The 18,854-nt window shown below is 39.1% G+C and overlaps 2 protein-coding genes across 2 annotated transcripts; both read right to left on the bottom strand.

Moving 5' to 3' along the window:
- Nucleotides 1-2,480: 2,480 nt before the first annotated feature.
- On the bottom strand, nt 2,481-4,460 carry LOC149250501 (uncharacterized). Its single transcript, XM_089453668.1, has one exon. It carries the CDS (start codon nt 4,458-4,460, stop codon nt 2,481-2,483), a length of 1,980 nt encoding a protein of 659 aa, XP_089309794.1.
- Nucleotides 4,461-5,403: 943 nt separating this feature from the next.
- On the bottom strand, nt 5,404-6,633 carry LOC149250500 (uncharacterized). The gene is made up of 2 exons (XM_089453667.1): nt 6,106-6,633; nt 5,404-5,841 (listed from the first exon to the last, which is right to left on the bottom strand). Exons 1-2 carry the CDS (start codon nt 6,631-6,633, stop codon nt 5,404-5,406), a joined length of 966 nt encoding a protein of 321 aa, XP_089309793.1.
- Between the last annotated feature and the right edge of the window lie 12,221 nt (nt 6,634-18,854).

Raw genomic sequence — 18,854 nt, 5'->3', positions numbered from 1 at the left:
GAATCCAATAAAATACGGTGAAAATGAGAATATAATGCCCATAAATATAAATTATGAATTTTCATATAGACCATAAAAGTTGAATTTTTGAATCATTTTCATATAAAGCATAAAATTTAAATTTTTGAACGAGTTTCATATAGGACCAGTTTCATATACAACCAGTTAGGTAGATTAGAGTGGGCCAAATGACAACGCACAACTTAGAATCCTTTCTCATGACAGTGAAAACCATAAGTGAAGGAAGTTAATTAAACACGTCAAAACTCAAAAGCACGGATGAAAAGAACTAGAGCACAATCAAGTGGAATCCTTTCTCATGAGAATGTATACCATAAGTGAAGGCAGTTAAATAGACATGTCAAAACACAGAAATGAAAAAAGATATAGCACAATCGCAAAAATGCCACTGAAGAGCTCATCATATTTGAAAATTTTATATTCAATTTATTAGTAAAAAATCTGCACAATTAAACATAAAAAGTAAAAGCTAATTGATTATAACAACCCCATTTATTTCTGCAAAACCTAAAGCACAGTTTATAGTTTAGTTTGAGCATTATTAATTTAGCCCTAGCACTACTACTATCTTGCACACAACTAAGGAAGGTTATTACTCATAAGCTTTTTAATGATAATTCTACCATTTATGCTTTTAAGCTGTGATAAAATGGCTTATTTTCAAAGAAAAGGAATGGACCATAAAATATGTGGAACACTTCCATGAGAAGGGGAGTCCATATAAATCACCATTATAATGTAATCATGGGCTGTGAAATCTATAGAGTGATGGGGATCCATAACAAGATAAACAGATTTGTGAGGAAATAAAATATGAGGAATTGAAACTGACTTATGGTATGTTCAAAGAGAGCATCCAGCACAAGGAGAATATGAACAGGGAGTCTTTACACATAACCAGGCCACATTTAGAACAAAGGGGCACAAGGAGAATATGAACAGGGAGTCTTTACACATAACCAGGCCACATTTAGAACAAAGGGGCACAAGGAGAATATTAATGCATGGCCCCATAAACTCATAACATTCATAAGAAAGATAGGGCACTAAAGCATATCCTTATTCCTCCATGTTTTAACATTGATATATTTTAGAATGAAAATAGACATCCATTTCAAAGTCATGTTTAGCAATAACTTTTTAATTTTATATTCTTTAATCCCTTATACTTCGACATAAATAAAAATCACAATAATTTTTTAATGATCATTTGGTAAAAAATAATTTAATTAAAGTTTAAACACGATAAAGTTATCACTTTCAAATTCATTCATTAATAAATACTAGAATCTTTCAATTTAAACCATCAGATGAAAAAAATTAAATAGCACAATGATTAATAATAATAACTTAATTACTTATATATGTTGTAAGTAAGGCTATCTCATCTACTTCATAGCATCAAAAAAACAAAGATGGTATAATTCCTGTATTCTGTACCCCTCGCTAGCACATGGAATGCTGGCTCCTCTGGTTCATTACAGTGCTCTAATTATATCCTTGTTATTTTTTGGCCACTAGATTCAATCCATGGAGAGACGGTGTGCGGAATAAATTCTTTGTTGAATGAATACTTTAGTAGCATCAATAAGTGTTTCGAAATAAACTAAACAGTGTATCCAAAGAGTGTTTTCAAGTGAATCATTTGAATTTAATTGCTAGAAAATGCATTTAACGTAATAATGGTTGTTGATATAGAGAATATTAGGACCAAAATCACTATTTATATATGACCTAAGTGTTTATCAACGTTATGCTGATTCATTTGTCCACTACCCAGCCTCTACTTCATTTAGGACATTATCATATTAACTTAGATGTGTTGACAATGGGGAAATTATCATAAGATCTTCTAGGTTAAAAGGGTGTTTTTTTGGGTTTGCTGGTGTGTTTTTCTGTTTTATTTAATTTCTTTACTTATTCGAAACACATAAGGTAGATGAGTGTACCTTGTCTGAAATCGGGATATATATCTATATATATATATATAATATTTTGTATGTAAGTTTATGTTATTTTTTCACAAGAAATAAAAGTTATTGAATGGTAATGGGTAAAAAAGAAAAAGAAGTGACATTTCCAACACATGGTTTTTGTTAAAAAATATATCACATATTAAAAGCTTGTATTTATTTTTTTGGCCTACTATGTTTTTTTTCCCATAAGGAAAAAGTCGTAATTTCTATTAATAATAGGAAATTACATTTTGTAGATGCTGGTCGCATATTTATATGAGGTCATCGACCTGTCTGTATATACAAAAAACAATAAACTGTAAGATCTGGATCTCCACGCAGGGAGTCGTATAGTTGATCTGTCTATTTAATACCACAGTTTTTACAATAATTCCTTTGTGCAATGATTACCTGCTATAGGCCGTGCATAAACTTAGAAAATATATAATAAAGTCCATATGTCAAATTTCAAAATTGTCAAAAAATGGCAATGTTGTTGTCGGATCATTGACCCGTTCTGTTGAGGTCGTCAAAAGGCCTGTGATAATATTCATGGAAAGTTCCATCAATCTGCTCCTGTATCAGCCATTGTTCTAGATGGTTGTGCGCCGCTTCTTTGGAAAGTTGGTCCGATTCTGTGTTTTGTTCCCTGTATATATGACGACAAGCAAAGGATTCAAAAGATGATATCAGTCTTTTGGCTTCGTCCAGTATATGTCTCAAAGTATATGCATGACATTGAGATGCAGAATTTATCCAATTGCAAACAATCTGTGAGTCTCCAAACAATTGCAAATGTTTGCAGTGCTTTTGATGTGCAAAATGAATGATATGTTTTGCGGTGCATAATTCAGTAAAGTTGTTGGTGCCGTTGTCATATTTGATCTGAATTTTGAGGCAGTGTGATTCATTTATGTGTAGTACAGCTCCTCCACCACAGCCCGCATCCTGTGCGGAACCATCGAAGAAAGCCCAGGGCTTTGTCTTATCGATAGCAATGGGATTTAAGGAGCGAGGTGGGGGGTTGGGAGCAGCATCTGGTATAAGATTGTAATCTGCGATGATATGGTGCAGTATAGTAGGCCAGTGGGGAGCTTTATTGTTGAATATGATATGGTTCTGTGCAATCCAAATGGCTCTGCATACTAAGAGAGGCATGTTGTTAGCTTTCCCTGTGTGTGCTCGTATCCAAGAGCACCATGCCTCTTGTATGTTCTCACCCTGCCATGGAGTGAGGAAAGTAAAGTGTGATGTTAAATTGTGCCAGAATTCTCTGGTTACTGTGCAGTGAAGGAATAGGTGATCCGTGCTTTCTTCTTCGTTGCAGCAAAGGTGGCATCTGAAAGGCCCGTGAAAATATCTTTTCAATAGATTTTTGCCAGTGGGGATCTTGTCCCATATAATGTTCCACATTAATAAATGGCAGCGGGGGGCAGCTTGTAGCTTCCATAGTTTTCTCCAGTGAGGGAGAATATTCGAGGGCATGTGAGGCTCCATTAATTTTAGGTATCCCATTTTGGGGGAATACAATCCATGTTTAGAGAAGGCCCAGATGAGCTCGTCCAATCCCTCAGTCAGTCTGATGTGGGCCTGGGTAAGGGCTTCAGTGTAGTTATCCCATTCAATCTGCCATTGCTCAGGTATGTCCAGAGTCGCGGATGTAAGCCAAGCCTGCTGTAGGAAGCTCGAGTTATCACTGTCTCTGATTTGATTAATATGTGTGATGCCTCTACTGTGCAAGTATCGGATGAGATCTTCCGAAAGTCTGTTTGAATTACCGCATCCGACCCATGGGTCCTTCCCAATCCTGACGCTGTGTCCACTCTTGATACGCCAAGTTATGCCTTCCATCAACAGAGGAAGGGACCGTAATACTGCCTTCCAGATGTTGGATATATTATGACCATGTTCATGTTGCTGGCGGAACCAGTCCATGAGATGAGTAGGTCTGATGTATTTTTCTTGGGCGACACGGGACCAAAGGCTATCGGAGGTCAGTAGTTGCCATCCTAGTTTGGCTGCCAAAGCATTTGCAAAGTGATTAAGCCTTTTTATACCCCAGCCACCCCAGCACTTTGGCATGGCTATAGAGTCCCATTTCACCCATGCAAAGATCCTGCCAGGTTGCTGTCCTTTCCATAGAAATCTGGAACATATACTCTGTATCCTGTTGAGTACTCCACGAGGTATCCAGGCGAGGGTCATCCAATAGACCGGCATAGCTTCAATAACCGCTTTAATGAGGATCAGCCGACCCGCACAAGAAAGGTATTTGTGATACCATGTCTGAAGTCTCTTTTCCACCTTGGCTATCAACAAAGCCCAGTCAGCAATTCTGTATCCAAGGGGTTTGAGTCTATACCCAAGATACTTTATGCCATCATCAAGGGAAGATGAGGTAAAGGGAAAGCGTTGAGTGGCAAATGCTAATCCATGTCTAGAGCAGCCCACCGCTGTGATAGAGGATTTACTATCATTTACCATCATTCCCGTGGCTTGCTGGAATAGGAGAAAATTATTGTGAAGGGCTGTGATGTCTCCAATGCCTCCATTGAGGAAAATGAGGATATCGTCCACAAACAGAAGGTGCGTGAGGAAAATAATTTTCCAATATGTTGATTCCGGTTATCTGATGCCTCTCCCTGGTAGCAATGATGAGCCTACTAAGCCCCTCCATGACAAGTAGGAAAAGTAGAGGGGAGAGAGGGCAACCCTGTCGGAGCCCTCTTTCCGAAGTGAAGAAGGGTGTGGCTTCCCCATTGAGGAGAACACTATATGGAACATCAGTAATGCAGCTCATGACCCATTTAATAAAGAGGTATGGAAAGCCAAGGTGAGTAAGTAGCAATCTGATATAGAGCCAGCTGACTCTATCAAAGGCTTTGGATAGTTCCACCTTCAATATCATACCTTTCTGTTTTTTAGTGTGGAGGGTATGAAGGAGTTCCTGAGCTGTGGCAATGGCTTCATGGATCTGCCGATTGCTTAGGAAAGCGAATTTTTCTGAAGAAATGTGATGAGATAAGATAGGCTTCAGACGGTTGGCAATGATTTTGGCTACAATCTTGTATAGGCAGTTGCAGAGGGATATAGGTCGAAAGTCGTTGAAAGATGCAGGGTGGTCGGCTTTGGGGATGAGGGTGATGAATGTAGATTTTACGGTCGATGAAACATTACCCTCCAGCCTACAGTGCTCGACAACTTTCAGGAGATCAGCTGCCAGGATGTCAAAGAAGGCTATATAGAATTCAATAGACCATCCGTCCGGTCCTGGACTCTTGTCTTTTTTGAACCATTTGATGGTCGCTTCAAGTTCCTCCATAGTCACTTCCTAAGTGAGGTCGATATGTTCCTCTTGCAAGACGAATCTGGGGAATTTCTCGGCCACCCTCATGATTTCGAGTATGTTGATCTCCCTGGGTGCCTTTTATATGTTTTTGAAATGATCAATAGCTATCTTTGCCAGGTGCCTCTGAGATGTGACTGTGTGGTCCTGATCATCTTTTAGTTCCCAGATTGTATTGATTGCCTTTCTGCCATTTGCATAATTGTGGTAGAATCTGGTGTTGTCATCCCCAGCAGTGAGCCATATAACTCTGCTCCTCAGCCGCCAACTTTCTTCTCGTTCTTTCAGGATCTGTGATCGTTTGGATATGAGAGAAGTGTATAACTCCTTACTTTCCTGAGTAGGGAAGGTGCCGCCCTCATCTTCCTCATGTGCAACAATGATCCTCTCAGCCTCGCTTAAAGTGTGGTCATCCCGGAGTCTCTTCTGATGGGCCCAATGTTTGGATATACTTTTGAGGCCTGATAGCTTCCTGGTGAAGCCGTCAATAATGTTTTCACCGTCTCTGATGGGGTTATTCTGCCAATATTCAGTGACCAATTACACGTAGGATGGGTCCTGTAACCATGATGAGTTAAACATGAAGGGGCTCTTCTTCTTTATGTGAGAGTCAGAGATCTCTAGGTAGATAGGCCGATGATCCGATAATCCTCCAGATCCAATCCACTGTCTGATTTGGGCAAAGCCGTTGTGAAGAGGTTCTTTGATCAGGAACCTGTCGAGTCTTCTGGCTAAGCTCTGATCTCCGCTTCGGTTGTTAGACCAGGTGTGTTGGATCTTTGCCATAGGCGTGTCTATCCAGTGGTGGTCTTCCAATAGAGAAGAAATAGTATCAGAAAAGGGGTCCACCCTGGCTGCATGTCCCCATGTTTCACAGAATCCCAAGGTGAAGTTGAGGTCTCCCCCCAATATGATGTTATCCTCACGCAGTAGGGCTGATCCCAGAAGGGAGCTCCAGAAGTTCGCCCTATCAGAGCATGGCTCGTATACATTAATGAGGCGAAGTTCTAGTTCCATGGAGCTAGCATATGCATAAACTCCAATGTACCCACGTCCTCCCCAAGAATTGATAAGCCTCATGGATTTATTATTGATGCCAATAGCCAATCCACCAGATCTCCCAGCAGCATCAATAGCGAAGAAGGTCCAATTGGGTAACCAGGACTTGAATATTTGAATAAGAGTGTCTGCCGGACAAAGAGTCTCTTGAAGAAAGATTATATCCAATTGTTCTAGGGAGAGCAATCTCCTGAGGGCTAGTTTTTTGGGGTTACTAGCAAACCCTCTGCAGTTATAGGATAGAATCTTCATGACGGTAAGGTGGTAGGGCCAGTCTGTGCTCTAAGGGCCCTAAGGATGGTCTGCTGTCGTCAAATGGCGACTTCAGCATCAGCAGTACGTCTAGCTTTTGATATGCGCGATGGCCTGCCCCTGGAGTGTTTGAGAGAGGCAGGTACAGTATCCAAGGCAAAGCCAACTACGTCCGGGCCCCTGTCCTTGGATCTGGGCCGCAGGGAGTATCGAGGGGGAGCAGGGGAGGATAGGGACAGGAGCGCTTCAGATATATGGGGGAGAGACGGTGAAACAAAGGAGGACACCAGCGGAGTGGAGGGGATGGGCCAAGTGATAGGGGGAGATAGAGGAGCGATGGATGAGGCAGATGTGAGTGCTGTGTGTAAGTGATGCAAAAGTGCAGATGCAGAACTAGGATGGTAATGTATGGGCGATGAAATGCGAGGAGGAGATGGGACAGACGTACCCGGCATATCGTTCCGCATCAGTGCAATGTCTGTAGGAGCAGATGTCGTTGATGCGCGAGTCCGGACCCCAGTCGAGGAACTCGACGGTTCTGGAGGAGTACTATCAGCCTGTCTCTGAACATCCCCAGGCTCCTCAGTGAGTGGATGAGCAGGTGATGGGGGGGGTCGAGCCTGTGTATCTCCATGGTCCTGTGCTGATCTTTTATGTAGGAGAGGGCAATCTCGATACAGATGCCCTACTTTGTGGCATCTGCGACATCTGTAGGGGATTCCTTCGTAATCTATGATCTGCCTCCAGGATGTGTCCCTCCATTGTATCGTGATATACTCCAGAAGGCCGCCCCTAGTGTCCAGGTTGATGAGGAGGCGTGCGTAAGCCCTCATACCTGTGTGTAAATACGACTTGTCGTAGTCCATGAATCCGCCAATGGCGTTTCCAATTCTCCTGAAAATGTCCTCAGACTAGTACTGCAGGGGGAGTCCGGGAATCCTGATCCATACCGGTCCAATCCCGATCTGTTCAGTCGCCGGGTTGAATAAAGGGGTCCATCTCTTGAGAAGGATAGGGGCATGTTCGAAGTGCCAAAACGAGGATAGGACCCAATTTGTGTGGTCGGCACGAGCGAACCGAAGCGCGAACCATCCTCTCACAAAGGTTTGTACAAAGGGTATGTCAACCAGATGATGCCCCCATACTTCCGTAGCCTAGGCTTTGAGTCGTTCAGCCGAATAATGTCTGCCTCTAATGCGTCCCACGAGGACTCTGTCTGCGAAATCCATAATCTCGCCCCATTGTATATCTTCTTCGAGCCTGAGAAAGGTGTCCTCAGCCCTGGATTTGAAACAACGGTGCTTCTGATTGTGGCCAGATCTCGCCGGAGGGTTTGATACCGAGGCGGGGCCAAAACCCTGGAGGGGGGGAGCGCTGGGTGCAGGGTGCAGGGGATCGGTTCTGGAGGTGAATTGAGGTCCAGAGAGAGGCGGAATCCCAGTGATACTACCCGATAGAGCTCCAGCAGATGAGGAGGCGGTTAGGGGGGGGGGTGGAATGCGGAGGGTCAAGGGATGACTGGGGAATCGAGGAGTGGTGAGGGGCGGAACTAGGGTTAGGGTTTATGCAGTCCGCCAGAAAACCCAAGGTGGCCGGAGAGTGAGGAGGGGTGGATAATGCCGGCCAGGTGGGGGGGGGAGTCCGGGAGAATAACGGGATAATGACCAGTTGGCAGCCCATCGGAGTATGAAACCATATTTTCCGGGAGATCAGCATGGAACATACCTTGAGTTGTAGGGTAGGGTGTACGCCATATGGAGACGCCCTCCAGCGGGTCCTCGGAGTAATCGACAGCATCCTGTTCCTCCATGTTGACAGCGACAAACCTCGAAACAGCGAAGTCCTCGGAACAGTTAACCGCAGAGGTGCTAGGGTTAGGGCAGATTCCTTAGTCGGTGCAGCGGTCCGGTAGCGAAAGAGGCGGGCGCGGTGCTGGGGAGCAGGGGAGAGCCCGTGCCCGTGAGTGTATAGAAGAGTATACGGTGAGTGCGACTGGGTTTTGTCAGTGCGCGTGACCGGGAAGAGAAAACAGTGCGAACCGCAGAGATGTGAACAGAAACCCTAACCGCAGCCGTTGCGCTCCATCTCGCCTCCAGTCAATTCTTATTATTCGGGTAATTACTTACCTATGCCCCAATCCAGTTTACTTATTGGCCTACCATGTTATTTATGTTAATAGTTGATTTAGTATTTTGTTTAGGTTATATTTTGTATCATATTATTTTTCATATTAGGAACAAAATTGAATTAGTTAAACTTTTAAAGGTGAATGTTTAAGGTCCTATAACAAGGTGTAAAGTTTAAGGTAGAGCTTAAATTCATAAAAGTAATATACTGTACAGCTTCACCTTGACATTTTTTGGTTTCAACATTTTGACCATCTACAGAAAATATTAGTTCAAGGAAATGTAATTTTAAAGTTATGAAATTTGAGTAAAGTTACAAGGCCTTGCAAAGTAGAACAATGACAACATCAACAAGCAGAACAATGATAACCTTAAAAGCAAAACAAAAAAATAGTACAAGATATAATCTTGCAACATTGTACTATACATAAACAATTACAAAATTTAATGGTATATAATTCTATTATTTAAACTTTAAACAATCACAACAAAGGGTTAGGGATAAAAGATCCAAGACTCAAGAAAAGCATGGATGATGGTTCAAAATAATGTGTATTGTAGATTCCAACCAGAGAAATGCCTCAAAATAACATAAAAGGGAGTTTATAACTCAATGCACATACTAGCACGAAGGCTCTACTCATAAATTTCTAACTCACTTCCTTCTCCCTTGTGAGGATCACTATGTTGCAATTGCTTCTTGATATCATCAAATACAACAATTATCACTATTGCATTGAGAGATTTACCATCCACCCCATTATCAATATGGGAAGCATCCTCAAGATCTACATCACACCATGATATTGGTCCATATAAATACTCTAGTGATTTCCTAGTAAGAAGACTAAGAGTGTATACACATAAAATATTTTCTTCACTCTCTTAGAAGTAATCCAATTTTGGTGGATAAAAGTATATGTTTACTAGTTCCTTTTTGCAACTAGGGAAATAGCAACCTAACAAGTAAACACATACCCAAAGTGTGGATTCAAACAACCTCAACCATCCATTGTGAATTTCTTATGCCATGGCTAAAAAAAAAATTCTTTGTAACACTAGAGAATGTGGGGCTACTAAGAATTACAAAGTCAAATAATTGTTCTTGAATTATGGTTACTTTCTCTAGTGTATATATATTTAATGTGGCATCCATATATTTCCAATCAACATTTGGATTTCAGTAGAAAACTATAAAGAGGGGTCCCTTTCACCCATGATAGACCTGACCTATCCATTCATGTTTTTAATTGAATTATATATTTCCCCATGGTTAGCCGAATCTAAATTTGCATACCTAATTAGATACAATATTTGAAAGGTGAAAAGGGATAATACATTTCACATCAACCCACCAATCATCTCTCAACAACATTTCTGTAACCTTCTTTCCCTAATCGATTTTTAATTCCCTCGAGGTTGACCACTCAAAATTTATAGCAATGTCCTTTAAGGCTTGTTGCACCTCTAACATATGGGCAAGAATATTAAAATATGTGGCATATATTGAATCTATTGGTTTCTAGAACTACTTTTTTCCATAAATTTGTAAATAGCCAGAGAGGCATCATAATTGCAAATGAACATTTGTGCCTTCCTTGCATCCAAAATAATGGAGATGATCTAAGAATTTTTTGCAATGCCTTCAAGTAAATTATTTAAAGCATGCACACAAGAAGGAGTCCAAAATAGATGTGGATACATGATTTGAATAATCAACAATACAGAAGTGTAAGCTAATGTAGCATCTATAATAACCTAAAATCATTTGTAGAACCTATCTTATTTGTCTTGAGACTAATCTATCTAGAACGTTTTCCCTCTTTATTGTAACCAAGGGGTTGAAATGATAGGCCAACGACGACGACATCTCCTTGTAGAGACAATGGATCACATTAAATGATATTTTATTTGCAAGGAAAATTCCAACCCCTACATCATCTATGGCCTACTTCAATTATGTAATGAACATCTATATTACAACAACTTTATTGCTTAAAATTGTGTTAGTAGAACTGACCACTACCCCTGCACGCCACCACCTTGAATCCATTTTATCATTGTCATCATTTACTCATTATGATGACACAATTGAACATAGAATTATTAATTTTAAATAGAAAATATATGCTCCTCCTTTGTCTCTACAATAATAGTACCACCCATGGAAGCCATGAAGCCTAGTAGTTTCAATTCTTTTCTTTGCTGACAAGGGGAATACTTTTACTTCATCCCCTAGAATAACCAATAGATGATGCTAAACTCCAATGTAGCGACCTTAAATGAATGTTTGCAAAGGTTACAATATAGTTACTCTAAGCTATACTTGGTTTTCTTCTCATTTTGGGTGAACTTCTTGAAAAAATACAAGGATTTCTTCACATTAACAACACTATAAACTAAGTTTTTAATAAACTCAGAAATTGTAGACTGAGTTAGTCTCATTTCATATTTGGGAGATTGGCAAGAGTTGTCCATCTAAAATATTGAGAGATTTCAATAATCAAGAAATGTTAAATTGCCAAACATTAATTTTGGGAGGAAAATTATTTCTTTTAAGGAAACATCAAAATCATTTTAATTTAAAAAAATACATATTTTCAAAAATTAAATTTCTAAAAAAAATTGTAAAGTTGAAATGGAAATATGAAGTAGTAAATAGTGCGCTTCCTAAAGGCAATGAAATGCAAAAATGATTCTGTAATTGAAAAATAGAGAGGAAAAGGACCCAAAATAGAGAAGGAAAAGACGAAAATAGATTGATTGTGGGTTGAAGGGAGAAGTCCCAACTATGGGAAAAGCCCACTATCACCACTATAGTGTATACTGGAAGAAAATAAGTTGAACAAAATATATAATACAATTTTTCATGACATCATTACAATGGCCAACGATAATATTATATACTTTGCTTAACATTAGGATATAATTTTTCATGTGGGTGGCTTATTGAAACATTACAATAATTATTTAATAATTATGTTTAGTTTATGATCTGAAAATGAGATCTTAAATCAATATTAAGGTATGATAGACTCATGTGCAGGAATGCTTATATTATTTAGTGCAACAAATCAAAAAGATTGTGAATAATATAGACAATGAAGAGTTAGAAGATATAATAGACACACACATCAACATAGCAAATAATCAAGGAGTTCATCAGACTTCCTGGCTACGTCTCCTGGTCCAACTTTCAGTGTCAGCCTCTATATTAAGTATTTAAGAATAGATTATTACAAGATTGAGCTCAAAAACAGAGTCTCAACTACAATGACATCAAAGAGGTATTTGCTCGAAAACCTTAAGTCTAAAAGAGTGCACAGACTATCCCTCTATCATGTTCCTCTATTCAATCTACCTCAATCTAACTGACTGACTGTCTTTCAGGGACTGTCCTCCACTGACCTCTTCTTTCTGTGCTGCCATTGAATGGATTTTAAGCATATCGACATTGTCGGTTTGCACTCCTTTTCAGGCTCTCTAGCTCCCAGCCACTGTTCATTCGAATCCCTATTGAGTGTCAAACAATCATTGCAAAAACACTCTAAAGTACGGTGGCCACCTGTTTTCAAATTTAAATTTCTTTAGGCGCAGGTGAAAATCCCAAAAAATGCACTTTTAATTCATACACAACAACACACGGAAATACATTGAAAACCAATGAAAAATCCAACAAATAGACTAAAGTCGAAACTCAAAAGATATTGAATCCAACCTATAATCCTATAGGGTCCATGTTATATCATTGTCACAAGCCCACCATTGATCTGTGACCTTCCAATCTAATGGCTGGCAGCCATTTTGAGTGGGCCACTTGCATGGAGATTACCCACCTGAAAATGCGGTTTTCTCTCTCCTGCGGTGTGCTACGTGTCGACTGGTGTATGGAATCGAGCAGAGCCTCTCCAATACCGCTTACTGCTGGAAGTCCGCCTGAAATCCCGCTTACCACGAAACTCAAATAACATAAAGTCACATCTATAAACCTTTCGGGTCCGGGTTTATCGCTTCTGGTCATTTCCCTTTGTATTTCGGTTTTATGACGAAAATGCACTAATACACAGAAAAAGCCCGACAAACACTTTTATATCGGAACTAAAAATTTATAGAGCCACATATAAACCCCATCGGGTCCACCTTGATTGCAATCGCAAGTCGCATCAGCTATGGGTCTTCGCCCCTTTGTATTATTGCGATGCGATATATTGCAATCGCATATAGCATGGTCTTCAGGCCTTTGGTAAGTCCTTCCCTTAAAAACCTGCAATGCGATAATGTAATCTCGGATGTTGATCTATGCGCTTGATCAACAGTACAAATTGTGTCGTTGGATCACGATCGCAACTTCCATAGGGCTGCCTCAGATACACTCCGTCGACTATGATATCGCCAATCCCTCCAAAGCGATATTTCGATTTGATCTGGACTATTGATTTGTCTGATACAGCAGCTCTTGTGCAACATTACTTCATCCTTCGCTTAGCTCTGTTTTCTACCTTTCCTTCAATGTTTCTGCTGCGATAATGTTTTCCGATAGTATTAAAGACTTAGACTTAGAGGTTTCAGGATCCATTTTGGATCACGCCTTCCAATTGAAAATCTTTTGGACCACCAAAAGTTGGTTTTTAGGCATCGATCAAGTGATGTTACAACTCCCTCACTTGTTTAGCTTCTATCCATCATGCTTCGCTTGGATTTGTAACTTTGATCCCTACTCTCAAGTACTCAACATCCCCTTGACACGTAGTTCTTACCTTCCTATCTAGCATTGTGTCCTCCTGTAACTCATTGAGATACTCAGGTACAAAATCCCCAATAGAAGGCAATTGACATTGCTCTTCGGGATCTTCAACTAATGAAGGTTTATACAATCTCAAGTTTTCTGCATTAACGACTGAATAGATTTGCATATAAGCTGGAAAATCATGGCGAAAAGAATTTTCACCAATTTTATCAAGTATCTTGAAAGGTACATACCTTATTGGTTTTATCTTCTTTCATTCACCTTGCATTCTGTCTTTGCTGATGTACAGCCAGACTTGATCACCAACTTGAAAACTATGCTTGACTCGATTCTTATCATGTCTTGCCTTGTACTTTGCTTAACTTCTTTCCAGCTGTTTATGTACTGCCTAGTGAATTTCCTGGATTTGTTCAATGAACTTGGTTGCTTTGTCCACATCACTATGTCCATCAATTGTTATGTCTTTACCAAAGACAAAATCCAAGGGAGACTTTGGTATAAAACCAAAAGAAGTCTCCAAAGGAGATCTCTGAGTAGAAGAGTGCTTGGCATGGTTTTAAGCATGCTGCACATAACACAAATGCTCATTCGAAAGCTTGGGATGCTTGTTGCAATAGCCTCTGAGCAACTGGATCACTATCTTGTTGACCACTTCTGTTTGACCATCTGTTTGTGGATGAAATGTTGTGCTCTTCTTCAACCTATTGTCCATCAACTCTCATAAACTTGATCAAAACCTCCCAATAAATCGAGAATCTCAATCAGATATAATAAAAGTGGGTAAACCAAAATGAACCCATACATTCTGAATGAACAACGTTGTTGTTTCTTTAGCTGTAACTTGCTTGTTACAAGGTATCAAAATACACCTTTTATTGAACCCATCCACAACAACATACAAATAATCATGACCTTTTCTAGATTTTTGCAATCCCCCAACAAAGTCCATGGAAACACTTTCCCAAGGATGGGAAGGAATTGGAAGTGGACTGTACAAGCCTAATTTTCTATTACTAGGCTTGCTTGTAGCACACATAGTACACCCTTTGATATGTCTAGAAACTGTCTCATGCATTCTCGGCCAATAACAAAACCTTTGTAATTGTGCAACTGTTTTACTTACACCAAAATGCCCTGATATGAGAGAAGTATGTGCTTCTCGAATTATGTTGACTCTTTCAGTTTGTGGAATGCATAACTTTCCCAAATGATATAAGAGTTTGTCCTTTACATAGTAATCCAATTCCTCTACTTGCTTGCCATGACTCAAAGTTGCATATACATCTTTAAAATCTACATCTTGAGCATATTGTTCAATGTAACTTTCATGTTACTGATTTATGCTTAAGTATAGTAGATGCATTTATGGTTGGTCTTGATAACATGTCTGCAATGTTATTGTGTATGCCCTTCTTATATCTTATGACAATATGAAATTGCTGTAGAAAACCCATCCACCTATAATGTCTTCATTGCTGCAATTTAGTTTGTGAGTGCAAATATTGAAGTGGTTGATGATCTGAATGTATGATTGTTTCTTTACCCATTAGGTAATGTTTCCACTTTTTCACACTTTGTACTAATGCATACAATTCTTTATGATATGTGGGATAATTAACTACTACAGAAGTAAATGTCTAAGAATGATAGCATATGGGTTTTCCATGGCATAGTCACTAGAATCTGTCTCAATCTCAAATAGATGTTGAAGATCTGGTAGTGCTAGTACTAGTGCTGTACTGATTTTCTCTTTTAAGATGTCGAAGGCTCTCTACTGTTTGCCTCCCCATTGAAACAAATGTTTCAATCCTGTTAAAGCATGTAATGGAGCTGCAACCAAAGAAAAGTTAGCAATAAACTTTCTCCAGTATTGTGCTTCCCCTAGGAAACTCCTAACCTCTATAGCAGATTTGGGTTTAGGCCAGTTCATAATGACTTCAACCTTAGAGGGATCTATCTTCACTTCACCACCCCCTATAATATAACCCAAATAATTTAAAGATGTTCTGCCAAATTCACATTTTGATAGTTTTACATAGATATTTTCTCTTTTTAAAACATCTAAAGTCTTCTTTACATGGTCTTCCCATGTCTTACTAAAAACAAGAATGTCATCTAAATAAACAATTACAAAATCATCAATAAATGGTCTGAGTACATAATTCATAACTCTCATAAATGTAGCAGGAGCATTAGTTAATCCAAAAGGCATAACTAACCATTCATAAAGTCCTTGCTTTGTCTTGAAAGCAGTCTTCCATGCATCATGTTTTGCAACTCTGACCTGATGATAACCACTTCGCAAGTCTAACTTAGAAAAGTAAACTGCTTCTTTCAATTGATCTAATAGATAATCAATATGAGGAAGAGGATAATGATTCTTGATCGTTATTTTATTTAGTTCTCTATAATCAATACACATTCTCCACGAACCATATTTCTTTCTCACAGCACGATTGGAGATCCACATGGTGATGTTCTTGGTCATATAAATCCTTTATCGAGCAACTCCTGTACCTGCTTCTTTATCTCTGCATTCTCTAATGCTGACAACCTGCACATTCCAATGTTAGGTAATGGAGCATCATGCTGCAAACAAAAATCATGTACTATTTCTCACTTGGATGGCAAACCTTTTGGTTCTTGAAATAGGACATCATACTCTAAAACAACTTTAACTAAATAAGCTTTCTGTTTAGAATCATAGCCTTCAAATGCATTGGATTTTTCAGGATCCTTTGCCTTTACAATCATTAGTAAAAACTGCTTACTTGAATTCACAATTCTTTTCATCTGTCCTGAGTTTATGAGAGAATAGTTACCTTCGAGTTTATGAGCTCTTACAGTATATTCCATTCCATCTCTAGTGAGTTGATACTTGTTTCCAGCTCTATAGAAAATAACTTTTCTATCATACAAGTATGGACTTCCCTAAACAATACCACATATATCCAATGGAACTATATCTAACTTAACCTCATCTACAAATGTCGATCCAATAGCAAACCTAAGTTTACATTGTCTCGTTACTTGTAGCTTTGTTTTATCACACACCCAACCTAATGGATATGGCTTCTCATGAGGTTTTGTTTCTAATTCCAACTTCTTTACAATTGTTTTAGAAATCAAATTTACTTGTGATCCACTATCAAACAAAGTATCAATCTTATTGTGCTTGGAAATTACTCTAATATGAAAAATCTCATTTCTTTCCCTCTCATTATTTTCATTTTCAACAGATTGTGCAGAATTACTTATGGACAGTTTAGAATCTTTACCTTTAATACATGTGGCTGCAACTGTTGTTTCATCGCCTGAATTTGATCCCAAGTCATTCTCATCAGGAGTAACATTCTTTTTCTTCCTTCCACCGAACTTCTTAGGTCTTTGTTATGGATGCAAAATTCAGTAGTGTGCCTCATCGTGTCCTTCTTTCTTGAAATGAGTGTGTGAAGGTTTATCCTTCTATACAGTGTTTGCTTTCCTTTCCTTCCATTTCAGTTTCTTCTTTTCCTTGTTCTTGCTTACAGAATATTTAGATGTTCCCCCAAATTTTGGGTTTACATTCTTACTTCTAGATTTTAGATGTGTTGCCTGAACTAATACATCATCTAAGCTGGTGGGATTAAACATGAGAATAATATGCTTTAGATAGCTATGAAGACCACCTATATACTCTAATAATGTCTCAGGTGAATCTAATGATATTCCTAGAGTTAAAGCTCTCTTTCTGAATTCCTAAGTATAACTTTGTACACTTTGACCCTTCAACTAACGAAGAGTTTGCCAATTAATCATTGCCTATTGCATGTAAGCTAAAGGATAGAATTTCTTTTTGATAGTAGAAACAAATTTATTCCAGGTAGAAATGATGTTACCATGTTTTTGCAGATGAGCTTGTGTCTTGCCTTCCCACCATACTAGTGTAGTTCCTCCAAGTCAAAGGCTAGTCAGCTGAATCTTCTTCCATTATGAATCAACGTTCTGTTCCCTGCAATATACATCAATTTGTTTTATCCAATGATCTAGATTTTCTGCATTGAGTTCTCCATCATAAATTGGCAAATCAAACTTCGCATCTAATTTAATCAAAGAAATTTTCTTCTTTTTCTTATCATGGCTAGTTTTATGCGAAGAAGATGATGAGGGTGATGAAGGTGATGATGGAGGAGATGGTGGAGAAGGCATTTCTCCTTTTCCTTTGCTCTCCAGAGGGGAAAATAGGAAAGGTTCCTCTACTCCTTTTTCTGGTTTAGGTGTTTAAGTGCTTTCACCTTTACCCTTCTTAAATTCCAGATACATCTCTTCCACCATGGCTCGCATGGCCATAAAACTATCCATGAACTGATATTTTGATCCCAATGGAGCTTCTTTTTCCATTATCCTCTGAGAATACACTCATCCAATCTCTGGATAAGCCTCAACATGTTCTCCTTCTCCTAGTATGAGCTTTAATCTAGTTAGCATTCAAAATCAAGCACAAGATTTTCTAACCTTAACCAAACCAATTGATCTAATACCACTTGATTTGAAAATGAGATCTTAAATCAATATAAATGTATTATAGACTCATGTGCAGGAATGCCTATATTATTTATTGCAACGAATCGAAAAGATTGCAAATAATATAGACAATGAGTAGTTAGAAAACATAACAGACACACACATCAAAACAACAAATAATCAAAGAGTTCACTAGACTTCCTGGCTACGTCTCCTGGTCCATATTTCAGTGTCGACCTCTACATTAAGTCTTTAAGAACAGATTATTACAAGAGTGAGCTCAAAAATAGAGTCTCAACTGTAGTGACATCAAAGAGGGATTTGCTTGAAAACCTTGAGTCCAAAAGAGTGCACAAACACTCCCTCTGTCCTGTTCCTCTATTCAATCTGCCTCAATCTAACTGACTGACTGTCTTTTTGGGACTATCTTCCACTGACCTCTTCTTTCTATGCTGCCATTGAATGGCTTTTAAGCCTATCGACATTGTTGGTTTGCATTCCTTTTCGGGCTCTTTGGCTCCTAGCCGCTGTCCATTCGAATCCTTGTTGAGCGTTAAGCAATCATTGCAAAACACTCTAAGGTATGGTGGCCACCTGTTTTCAAATGGAAAGTTCTTTGGGCACAAGTAAAAATGCCCGAAAATGCACTTTTCGTTCATACACAACAATACATGGAAATACATTGAAAACCAATGAAAAATCTGACCAATAGCCCAAAGCCGGAACTCGAAAGATATTGAATCTGACCTATAATCCTATCGGGCCCATGTTATATCGTTGTCGCAAGCCCAACGTTGATCTGCGACCTTCCAATCAAATGGCTGATAGCCATTTCGGGCGGCCCA

This window comes from Pinus tabuliformis, chromosome 7 (genome assembly GCF_031772625.1).
Source record: "Pinus tabuliformis cultivar Carrire ecotype Pingquan chromosome 7, CPIR1, whole genome shotgun sequence".
Taxonomy (NCBI): Eukaryota; Viridiplantae; Streptophyta; class Pinopsida; order Pinales; family Pinaceae; genus Pinus; species Pinus tabuliformis.
This window is presented reverse-complemented; position numbering and strand designations above follow the sequence as displayed.